At 43.2% G+C, this 12,933-nt stretch overlaps 1 protein-coding gene across 1 annotated transcript in view; it reads right to left on the bottom strand.

Moving 5' to 3' along the window:
* The window catches only part of MGAT5 (alpha-1,6-mannosylglycoprotein 6-beta-N-acetylglucosaminyltransferase), a 224,544-nt gene that overhangs the window by 151,137 nt on the left and 60,474 nt on the right, over positions 1-12,933 (bottom strand). Inside the window, exon 3 of the mRNA XM_065880603.1 lies at positions 180-256. Within this exon, the coding sequence (XP_065736675.1) occupies positions 180-256 (77 nt within the window). The remainder of the gene's footprint in view (positions 1-179; positions 257-12,933) is intronic.

The raw sequence follows: 12,933 nt of genomic DNA, 5'->3' as shown, positions 1-12,933 counted from the left end.
AGGGTTGTCATGGCCACAGCCCTTAACTGGCAGGACTGAGGCGCCCCTTAAATGACTCCCTTAAAGGGCTCGCTTGCCCATGTGTATTGCTGGGGAGAAGAAGGGAGGGTGGGGGAAGCAAGGGTCTGTTCGTGCAGATTAAGGAGGATGGGGACGAATGGAGATCCCTTCTGCCTTACCTTAATTTTCCCCTCGCAGTGGGGGTAGCCATCCATAGGAGGCAATACGCATTTTTCTTGAGCTCCATTAATGATATCTGAAAAGGAGGAAAAACAACAAAGGATACTATCAAGTTTATTGCAAGTGAGGGTCAGAGAGAGAAAAGGAAAAGAGAAGTCTACCCTGGGAGCCCCTCCAGCTGACGACAGTTCTGACTGGTCTGCAGGGAGGACCTGACCCAACCAGAGCCCACCTCCAGCATGGCCAGAGACCTGTGACATGCATGGCCCAGCCGCAAAGGTTGAGCCGGGCCAACCAGAGTGCTTGCCTGAAAATCTGCAACTGGGAAACTGAGAAACCATACGAGTGGGGGGCAGGAAATGAAGTCATGAGATTAGGAGGGTCACGGGGCCGGCGAGGCCAGGCTAGGCTATGAGGACAAACTGAGGCCATGAGCAGCTTCCTGAACACGTGTGCTTATCACTTACGGAATCTAAAAAAGTGGTACAAATGAACTTATTTCCAAAACAGAAACAGACACACAGACGTAGAAAACAAACCTATGGCTACTGAAGGAGAAGCGGGGGGGATCAATTAGGAGTCTGGGATTAACAGATACACACTACTATATATAAAATAGATAAACGATAAGGACCTGCTGTATAGCACAGGGAACTCTACTCAATATTTTGTAATAACCTATAAGGGAAAAGCATCTGATGAAAATAGATATATATGTGTATGTGTGTGTGTGTGTACATATATATATATATATATATATAAATAACCGAAACTACTTTGCTGTACACCTGAAACTAACACAACACTGTAAATCAACTATACTTCAATAAAACAAAACAGACATGCGCTTGAGCTGAGGCAGCCCACAGGAGAGAGAAAGGCGAAGAGAACCATGTGCTCAGAAAGCCACAAGATGCATCTGCAAGGTGTACCTTCTTAGACCCGGTTCTTAAATTTCCACCAAGATCTCCTTATTCTTCCACTGTTTCCTCCCAATAAACTCCCTTTGTATTAGCAAGCTAGAGTAGATTCCTATTCCTTGTAACTACAGAGTCAAAACTGAAAAGAATGCCTCCCAGAAGCTTTAGTGATGGACAACAGACAAACCAGTAAACAACTGAACAGCACTGTAAAAGGCCTTATGTTAGGGCGGGGCAAGGGAAGGACACGCGGCTTCCCTGGATCCAGTGACATGTCAGCTGAGATGTGAAGATGAAGGAGCGAGCCAGGTAGAGGGACAAGGTAGAGATGGTGTTCAGGAAAACATCCAAATGCAGGACCTGGTCTGACTGGAGTGAATTAGTACGAGGTACTGAGAGGCAGCGCCCAACCAGAAAGGCCTCAAGCACCAAAATAAAGACTCTGGTCTTTGTACTAAGGGTCTGGGTGGCGGAGCACTGAAAAGTTTTAAGGAGAAGATAGTTAGGATCAGTTTTTTGTTTAGGAACAATCATTACAGCTGGAAAGGGCGACAACCCTAAACCTACATGCTTCTGTTTTTGGACCAACTATATTTTCTGCACATGCTTGGATGTCCCAATTATTCACTGCTGACAGTTTCCTACACCAAGTACTAATCGGAAATGAGATCCCAAACTACATATCAACCTAAGGATAACTAGAGTGTAAAATCAATATCCTCCTTATCATAGGTCGGAGGCAGTGTCTGTTAGTTGTTAACATGGAAGACAGTTTGTTGGAGGCTTTGTTTCCCCATCTGTAAAATCGGAGTAACTGCACCTCTATTTCATCCAGGTCTTATTAAATATTTAAGTTAATATTTAATAACAAATATTTGTAAAAAGCCTGGTCTGGCACTCCCATCACATGATACCACAGACCATGGCAGGTGCTTAAAAGTTGGCATTTGCTGTATAATTCCACGCAACTTTCACTCACTATACCCAGGAAAGCAATATTTCAAATGCACATGCTTCTGGAAATGCATTCTCTTCGTTTTTAAAATAAATGCAGGCTTGAATGGTGGCTCTCCCTAAAGCTCCCCTTCTCTCTCATGTGTACGGGGACAGCCAGCTCCAGAGTCCACTAACAGACGGGCTCCCTCAACAAAGAAAAGAAGTGCTTTCCAATGACTACTGCTCCTATCACTATTTTAAATTCCAATTTTGTTTACTACTTAAGCAAGTAAGACGCAGCAGAGGTTCCGAGAAATTAAGCAGAGTCCAAAACAGCCGAGGGTTGGGGTAATCAGACATCTGAGATACTCAGGGGTAAATTACTCCCCTTTCTTTACACACAACAGGTATTACTCTAGTTCCAGATGTTCAGAGCCAGAAGTTATTGAAATGAGGTGAGTTGGAGGTATGGCAGTGCGGGACGAAGAGAAATCGCCGAGTGTTAAAATAAACCAGCAGGTCCGTGAAGGCTGCAGGCAAAGCCTAGTTGCTGGCAGTGTGGGTCCTCTTCATTTAAGAGTTTCAAGAAATAAAAAAATGTTATGCTAAGAGTCAGCAAACTTTTTCCGTAAAGGGCTGGACAATAAATATTTTAGTCTGGGCAGGCCACATGGTCTCTGTCTGGGATGTAGCAGGAAAGCAGCCACAGACGACAGGGGGTGGATGGGTGTGGCTGTGTTCCAATAAAACTTTATTTACAAAAACAGGCACAGACCCCGATGTTGGCCATGCTAAGAGACTCCCCAAATGAGGATCCTTTGCTTCTGCAAAGACCTGCGGTACGCGGGCCTCTCACTGTTGTGACCTCTCCCGTTGCGGAGCACAGGCTCCGGACGCGCAGGCTCAGCGGCCATGGCTCACGGGCCCAGCCACTCCACGGCATGTGGGATCCTCCCGGACCGCGGCACGAACCCGTGTCCCCTGCGTCGGCAGGCAGACTCTCAACCACTGCGCCACCAGGGAAGCCCTGAACTGACTTTTTAAAGGACATCTGCAGGCACTCCCCTGTCCGGCGTGCCCTTCCTGTCACCCTTCCCGGTTCCCTCCTCCCATTTAAAGCCCCTCCTCCTTTAAGACCTAGCTCGAGCATCCCCACGTGAAGAGAGCCCTGATCCTTCTTCTCCATCCCCAGGCTGAGTCAGGACCGAGTCAGGGCTGAGTGCTGCCCTGCGGCTTCTGGCCCTCCCACCACAGCGAGCAATCCTGTTCTCTTGTTCACATCTGTTCACCTCCCCTCCTAGGAGGTGGGAAGGTTACATCTTTCTGCTCCATCACCAGGCACTCAGCGAGTGTTGGCTGGGCTGAATAAACACACGCATGTTCTGCCTGCCTCCCCACCATCCGCGGCCTGACCCTTGGGCTCAGGGAGAATGAGACTGAGCTGAGACCCCAGCTAGACCAGCATTTTTTGCTCCTCTTCCAAGCAGCAGTGTGTCAGCTAATCCAACAGGGGCTCCTCTGCATTTCCATGATCTAATGAGGAATTTTCTCATTATTTTGTTACACAGTGATGGGTTTGAATAGACAGTGGCTTCCAAAAGTGTAGTTGGATGACTTGAGGCTCTGGGGTGGAAGGGATCTGTGAAAGGGAGACACGGGAAGTGCCATGGGGCCGAGCTGCTCACAGAATCCAACCCCCAGTAAGTAATCTGAACGAGACCCTCCATTACCTCCCAGGCCCTGAGGAGTTTCAGCACATCCCACAGGACAGCTCCCTGCCTTGTTTCCATCACAATGACAAAAACTCAATGAATCATGTTTTCATTCCTTTGTGTCCACAGAAGACATTTACCTTTGCAAGAGCCTCCAACCTAAGGTTGGTTAAAAAACCCACAAAAAATCAGGCCAAAAGAGGTTAACGTGACGGCTTTTCAGGGGACACTTAACTTAATGAGGCCCCTCCCCACAAAAGGTGTCAGGATTCCGCCAAGATACATTACTAGAAGGCTCTCCCTGCTGTTCACCCCACCCTCTCACACAGGTCATCTTTTTTTTTTAACTGTGAAAGGGCAAAGGAAAAGGAAGATGTTAATGTAAGCAAAGAAGCTCAGCTCTTCTACTGTTTAGAATTCAGTTTCATCTCTTACCCTCATACACCAGCCCAAGTGGCATCTTGCACTGAAAACTTCACCTCTGAACTGATTCTATGGTACCGTCAACCAGGTTATTAGAAAAAAGGCAGGGTACCCTAGGTGCAAAAACTCTGTTGTTTTATCAGGGTAGTAGGAGGTCAAATATTAGGTTTAATCTAAGAGAACATTTTTCTTATTATCAAAAATGCTTACAACTCAGGAAGAGCACATGTACAGCAGGAGAAGTGACGAAAGATGCCATGAACACACCCAGAGCAGCGTGTTCCCATCAAGCGTGGAGCCATATTCTCCCCGACGGTCCTAACATGCATACACAGATTGAGACAGACACAACAGCATTTCAAATACATATCTGGAAGTGACAGAGACAAAGAGATATGGAACCAGACACACAGCTGTTTTTAACTCATGGCTTCCTCTGCCCAAGGAAGGAAGGAAAGTGGGAGAGTACAGGGCAGAAGTAAATGGTAAAGACAGTCTCAGAGGGACTGTGAGAATTGAAAAGGGTGATAGAGGAAACAGAGGTGGACAACATGACCTCCCTTGATACAGTACCAGTCTTTCTAAAGTGCTGGCACACACGTTAGCACATTTTATACTCACCACATCCTCCTGAACAAGGAAGACAATTACCTCATCTTATAGTTTGGAAAGGAGACGCTTCAAAATCCTCAGCGGCTACCGCCAAACTCAGCCCACAGCCACCTGGAACATCTCTCAAAAGCCTGCTGCTGGCCATGTGCTTCCATGTGAAAGCTACATCCTTGGGCTTCCCTGGTGGGGCAGTGGTTGAGAGTCTGCCTGCCGATACAGGGGACACGGGTTCGTGCCCCGGTCCGGGAAGATCCCACATGCCGTGGAGCGGCTGGGCCCTTAAGCCATGGCCTCTGAGCCAGTGCATCCGGAGCCTGTGCTCCGCAGTGGGAGAGGTCACAACAGTGAGGGGCCCGCGTACCGCAAAAAAAAAAAAAAAAAAGCTGCATCCTTCCTTGAAAGACATGGTCCATACCCTGGAGGAGCTCCCCAGGACTAGGGGGAGGGACCACATACAGCAGAGCCCCCTCCTCGGGTATAGCCTCCTGGAAGGCGGGCCACCCACCCTCAGGGCTGTGGCCCAGCACCCAACCTACTGCCTGGCACCCTGGCAACTCCATTGTATTTTTTTAGACAGATGAACAAATGTAACAAAGGGATTAAGAGCCCCAGTTTCAGAGAAGCACAGGGAGAAGAAAGAGCCACGGAAGAAAGGGGGTGGGCGGTCCTCACTGGGAATCTCTGAAAAAGAAACGCAAGAGTTCCGGACCACACACTAAACAAGCCAAAGGAATCTGGGCTCCACACAAGGAAAAATGTCACAAGGAGGAGCAGTGAAAGAAGACTCACTGCCGCAAGACAAATACCGCGTGCTAACACATATATATGGAATCTAAGAAAAAAAATGTCATGAAGAACCTAGGGCTAAGACGGGAATAAAGACACAGACCTACTAGAGAATGGACTTGAGGACACGGGGAGGGGGAAGGGTAAGCTGTGACAAAGCGAGAGAGAGGCATGGACATATATACACTGCCAAATGTAAAATAGATAGCTAGTGGGAAGCAGCCGCATAGCACAGGGAGATCAGCTCGGTGCTTTGTGACCACCTAGAGGGGTGGGATAGGGAGGGTGGGAGGGAGACGCAAGAGGGAGGGGATATGGGGATATATGTATAACTGATTCACTTTGTTATAAAGCAGAAACAAACACACCATTGTAAGGCAATTATACTCCAATAAAGATGTAAAAAAAAAGAAGACTCATTGCCAATGCAGGGAGGGAGGAAGTGGCCTATCCCCCATGTGAATGACTGATATTCATACCTTATTCGTATTTAGAAAGAGAGGCTTGCAGTTTTGTGAGAGATGATCTTAATGACTCGTATGTTAACTGTCCTGATGCATTTACAAATCAAACACAAGATCCACTGGGTACCATACAAGGATACCTTTAGTTTTAGCTGCCAAGTTCAATACATATACATGGAGATGCTGTCTGTTTTTAAAGTCATCAACTGTCAACTATGCAGCACCATAAAACACTCACCTACTACAAACTTATTTCAAGTTAATGATAACCTTTCCTGACTCTGTTGAACAAAAGAGCTCCAGAAATATGGTTATAAAAAGAGGCTCACAACAAACAAGGCTGGCAGCCAGGTGTCACCCTTAATCCGATTCTATAAATACTTGTGGGTGGCATCACCTGTAAGAAACTCGGCTACATGCTCCCGGGTGGTGATGATAAAGTGAGGACATGAGGGGAGAGGAGGGGAGTGGATGTGTGTGGTGGTTAGTGGGAGGCAAGTGGGAGGCAAGGGGGAGGCGGTGGAGAGGGGGAGAGGTGTTTTGTGAGCCTTACACAGAAAGAAGATAGTTATTTTAGAATGAAAGTTGACCCTCCCAAGAGAGCCTCCTTTGGCAAGGTTCACTTTTCTGAATATTAATTACAGCAAAGACGACGTGTCTGAATAGTAATCATAGCAAAGACGACGTGTCTGAATATTAATTACAGCAAAGATGACGTGTCTGAATATTAATTACAGCAAAAACGACGTGTCTGAATATTAATTATTGCAAAGATGACGTGTTTGAAAATTAATTATAGCCAAGACGATGTATCTGAATATTAATTATAGCAAAGACGACGTGTTTGAAATGGCACTTCTTTTTAAGAACTTGTAAAACACAGTGCCATTAATTTTTTATCTAGAACTGAACAGGCATCAGATGGGTTAAGGGTGCCTGATTTCTTCACCATTGCTATTTTAATGGAAGATGAAAAAGGAAATTTAAAAATCTCTCAGAAATCTCAAAAAACGTGACCATCTGTCTACCCCTGGAAGTTTTAGGAAACCGAGTTCAATCTCCTGGTCCAGTTCCTTTGCCAGCAGCTAAGATAACCATCTTCATGAGTGAGGTACCCCAAGCATATTTCCTCTCAAAAGATAAAGGGTCTCCAGCAATTCTGTTTTTTGTGTAGGATAAGGTAGTGTTTCTCTCCGAACACCCGATAGGAACACACTGCCCCAGTTATCAGATGGCCCCTGCAGGGTGCCCACGTGAGCACTGCACCAGCCGGGAGCTGACTTCACCTCTGTGCTCAGCCTGGAGACCATGCTCTTGCCAGCGCATCCATCAGCTGGCCTCATGTCAGGAGTTACCAGCAATAAATCGGCCAGAAATCAGCCATGGTGAAATACAATCTCCCATTATGAATGACCTCACCAGTCATTCTCAGTTGGCAAATATTCATTTAGGGCCACTTTTTACATTTGCATTATGAAAAAGTGATTTAATTTCCATAACTGAATCATGTACACATATTCCAGACCCAGGGCCCACAGGAACAGGAAGTTCTCTGCCCACTGAAGGAGCTGGGGAGTCATGACGGGTAATGGGCACGACACACTCACGGACTCCCAGGGATGGACACTGGGCACCTTGAAAGGAGTTGTTTGCATTTTGTTGGTTTTGTTTTGTTTTTCAATGTAAGAAGCTAGAAATGAAATCACTGTACCAAAGAATTTCAGAGCTGCAGAGGACTCCTGAAGCCATATTAGTAAGCTGTTGACTTCTCCTGATTCATAATAAGGCCTAGAGAGATGAACTGCCTTCTGCATTCAGTGGTTTAATAAAATTCACTAGTTACCTCTCATGCACAACACATTCTGCACGTTCAACCCAGGCTTCTGTCTTCTGGGTCAAGACTGTTTCCACTACTCTAGCTCTTGGTATTAAAAGGCACACGACCACCATCATCACCATATTCACACTCTATACCAGAAATCCAAAGAGTCAACCCTGAAGAATAAAATGATCAGTTTTTACTTGTCTCTGAAGAAGCACTCCAAGGGCCTCAGGAACTTGCTAAAAACCTGGAGCTACAGTATTGCCCATAAGCAAACACTATAGGCATAATGGAAGTCAACAGGAAAATCATATTCAATGAACGGTTGTTGAATCATGCACAGCTTTTCAAGGATGACGTTAATGTGTAAAAAAAATGAAGTTGTGAGGACTATGAAAACACAGCGCCAAGTATAATCAACGTCAAAAATTTCAAACCACAGTAACAGCCAAATAACCCTAGATTATTTATGCTTTCTTCTGTTATACCCGGGGTCATTTGTTTGTTCATTGATTTTTGCAGAATTTCCACCTCATTAAGCTTTGATGCTAACATTAATACCGTTTTACCTTTCATGGGTAAAACAGAATTAAAAAGAATATCTAGGATTAAGATTCTCAGTACAATGAGGTATCACCTCACGCCGGTCAGAATGGCCATCATTAAAATGTCTACAAATAATAAATTCTGGAGAGGGTGTGGAGAGAAAGGAACCCTCCTACACTGTTTGTGGGAATGTAAATTGATACAGCCACTATGGAGAACAGTATGGAGGTTCCTCAGAAAACTAAAAATAGAGCTACCATATGGTCCTACAATCCCACTCCTGGGCCTTTATCCAAAGAAAACTCTAATTCAAAAAGATACATGCACCCCAATGTTCACTGCAGCACTATTTACAACAGCCAAGACATGGAAGCAACCTAAATGTCCATTGACAGATGAAAGAATAAAGGTGATGTGGTATATGTATACGATGGACTATTCCTCAGCCATAAAAAAGAATGAAATAATGCCATTTGCACCAACATGAATGGACCTAGAAATTATCACACTAAGTGAAGTTAAGCCAGATAGAGCAAGATAAATATCATATTGATATGATATCGCTTATATATGGAATCTAAAAAAAAAGGATACAAATGCATTTATTTACGGAACAGAAATAGACTCACAGACTTAGAAAACAAACTTACGGTTACGAAAGAGGAAAGCGGGGGAGGGATAAATTAGGAGATTGGGATTACCATATACACACGACTATACATAAAATAGATAACCAATAAGGAACTATTGTATGGCACAGGGAACTATACTCAATCTTTTGTAATAATCTATAAGGGAAAAGAATATATATACATACATATATAGATATATATAAAACTGAATCACTGTGCTGTACACCTGAAACACAACACTGTAAATCAACTACATATAATTCAATAAAACAAAATAAATTAATTAAAAGGGATTCTCAGTAGGAGGGGCAGGGTCCGTAAGAATGTTGTGCGCGCACAGACACACACACACACACACACACACACACACACACACCCTCCATTCTGATAGGCCCCCAGGTACTGCTACTGATACAAGCATGTCACATTCCTTAGAATATTCAGGCAGAAAAGGTTGGTCATCACACACCTAGGAACACATATGTGTAGTGGGCAGAAAACAGCCGGGGTTAAACACCTGACAGTGACATGAAAAAAAAAAGTTCATCATCATTAGCAATCAGGGAAACGCAAATGAAAACCACCATGATATATCACTTCATCCACTGAAACGGCTATAATCAAAAATTCAGGTCATAACAAGTGTTGGCAAGAATGTAGAGAAATCAGAACCCTCAAGCACTGCTGGCAGGAAGAGAAAATAATGCAGCTATTTTGGAAAACAGTCTAGCAGTTCCTTAACAAATTAAACATAGAGTTGCCCTTTGACCCAGCAATTCCACTCCTAGGTAGATACCCAAGACAAATGAAAACCTAGACCCACACAAAAGTTCATGGCAGCATTATTCATGAGAGCCAAAAGGTGAACACTGGAAACAATCCAAATGTTCATCAGTGGATGAATGGACAGACAAAATGTGGTACATCCACACAACGGGGTATTCCTCAGCCATACTGGGAATGAAGTACTGATTCATCCCACAACATGGATAAACCTTGAAGAAATTAAGCTAAGTGAAAGGAGTCAGTCACAAAAGACCACATATTATATAAAATGTCCAGAACAGGCAAATCCATAGAGACAGAAAGTAGGTTAGTGGCTGCTTCGGGCTGGGGGAAAGGGAGGTTGAAAGGGGGTTAATGATTGCTAATAGTAGGTACAGAATCCTTTTTGAGGCCAGAGATGGAAAACAGATCTTTTATCCTATGTTTTAAAACCCCGAGTGTCCTACTGAGAAAGGAAATCTACCTCCAGTGGGTAAGAGCAACCAATCAAACATCAACGTCTGAGCGGGTGTGGGAGAGGGGAGAGGATCAATGTGGCGAAAGCAGCAGACTCAGAGCAGGGAAGGAGGAAACAGCTTGGAAAGGTTAGCTGACACCACACCCTGGAGAGCTGCAAATTCCAGGCAGAGAACACCATCACCTAGTGCGGGAATACGAAGGTCACTGCGTACACTCGGGCAGCTGGGTGCTATGACGCTGGGGAAGAAACAGAGTCTTTGAGGAGAGAAGCACCGTGCTGAAAAACGTGAAATCCAAGGAAAAGGAGAGTGACAGCTACATTATGAGGATGAAAATTTGACCTGTGGACTTCCAAAGATACTGATGCATCAAGTCTTTACAGCTGAATAGAGTTTACACCTAAAGTTGTAAATTGTCAAGGAGCAGAAAGCTGTCTTTCACCAGTAAGGTAGCCCATGTTATTTTTCCAACACGGGGTCTCTAAAGATAACTATGAATGTTTAACCCCTTCTTTGATTTACAGCAGCTTCTAATACCCTCTTTCATCCATTTACATTTAATTAAGCTCTCACTGATGCCTACTTGGCAGGTAATAGGTATATTCTTTTCAAATTTACTTCCAAACTGGCACAGCATAAGCCTCTAAAGTTGTAAAACTATAAAAATCTGTCTTCTGACTGTAGTTAACACTGCTGTATGGTTTATCTCAAAGTTGCTAAGGGAGATCCTAAAACTTCTCATGACAAGAAAAAAACCATTTTTTTCACCCCTGCCCTTTTTTTTAATATCTATTTGAAATGATGGATGGATGTTAACTAAACTTACTGTGGCAATCATTTCACAATATATGTAAGTCAAGCCATTATGCTGTACACCTTAAACGGACATAGCACTGTATGTTGATCCTATCTCAATAAAACAAAGGAAAAATGTCTGTCTTGTCCGTGCTTCAAATAGTAGATGAATCCTCTCATGAAATGCCATCTTCCCTCCTCGGCCACCATGCTACCTGCCTGCTCATTATGAAGCGACCTGCTCCTGGAATTGACACTGTAAAATGCTCCAAGAGAAAGCAGCCCTCTGTGCCCTGGTATTTGAGTACCTGACCACATTCCACTCCAGCAGTGGAAACAGGAGAAAAGGTGAGTACACATTATGCACTGGATTTCTTTGCTGGATTTATTGCTAAGTATTTTATTCTTTTTGATGTTATTGTAAGTTATTAATTTATTTTTGGATTGTTAATTACTAGTGTATAGAAATATAACTCATTTTTTACATTGATCATGTTTCCTGAAATGTTTCTGAATTCATTTATTAGTTCTAGTTGTGTGTCGGGGGGTGTATTTCTTATATACAAGATCATGTAATTGGAAAGTAAACATATTTTTACTTCTTCCCAACCGCCCCCCCCCCCAAAAAAGATTATGTGCTGGAAAGGGCAGGGTGTCTAAGAGATCTCAACTGGGATTCCCTCTCTGCTGCTCACCAGGGGACAACCTGGGCAGGTTACTGGACCTTCCAGAGCCTGTTTCTTCATGCAATAGATGGAGTCAGTAAAATTTTCCAACATCTGAATTATCCTTTCTGTGCCAGGTACCACACCTGGCACTCATTTACTGCCTCATGTCAGCCTCAGCCTTCAAAGTCAAATAAGAAATGCTGAGGGAGATAAAGCTGTAAGAAAGAGAGATGCCTATGTCACACTGAAATATTACACACTAGCTCTCGTTCACTCAATTCGCCTATTTGTTCAATATACTTGTCCTGCTGTCCGTCTATCTCTGTGTGTGTGTTACCCATCTCTGATTCATTTTATGCCACAGCACTGTATGGAGTGTGAGATACAGCCGGTGACTAAGGTGTGAGATACAGCCGGTGACTAAAATGCTTTGAATTTACGGAAGGAAAAAAGTTCAAGTCTTTTTAAATGAATAGCACAAAGGCATCTGCTGTATATTCTAATAGCTCTGGGAATGGAAGATAAAACTGCATGAACAATATGATTTAGGTAATCAGAGTTCTTTTCATGCATAAATCTACATGTATTCATCTGTATGGGAAATATATTCTCCCAAATTCTATTGAGATATATATATATATATCATATATATATATATATATTCTACTGATATACCCCTATTCTATTCATATAAGTTCATACTTAATTCCTGTTACCATTTCTTCTACAACAAAATGTTCTTCAGCATTTTAAGTAACAATGTAAGGGACATAAAACATAAGATGTGGCTACTATCTTATGTATCCAGTTATAATAAATGGACATAACAGTCCCTAAATTGGGAGAATGCTAGTTTTATGCATCAAAAACAAAATAAAAAGTTATAATGGTATCGTATTTCCAGAAAAAAAGTTTTAAAAAGTTTTTAATATTTTAAAAAATAAGATATATGCCATTTGCAGCAACAAGGATGGACCCAGAGATTATCATACTAAGTGAAGTAAGCCAGACAAAGATAAATATCGTATGATATCGTTTATATGTAGAATCTAAAAAAAGAAAGAAAGATATAAAAGATACAAAAGAACTTATTTCCAAAACAGAAAGAGACTCACAGACATAGAAAACAAACTTACGGCTACCGAAGGGGAAGGTGGGGGAACAATTATGAGTTTTATACACACTACTGTATA

This window comes from Phocoena phocoena, chromosome 7 (genome assembly GCF_963924675.1).
Source record: "Phocoena phocoena chromosome 7, mPhoPho1.1, whole genome shotgun sequence".
Classification (NCBI taxonomy): domain Eukaryota; kingdom Metazoa; phylum Chordata; class Mammalia; order Artiodactyla; family Phocoenidae; genus Phocoena; species Phocoena phocoena.
Note: the sequence above shows the minus strand (reverse complement) of the source record. Positions and strands in the feature narration are given on the sequence as shown.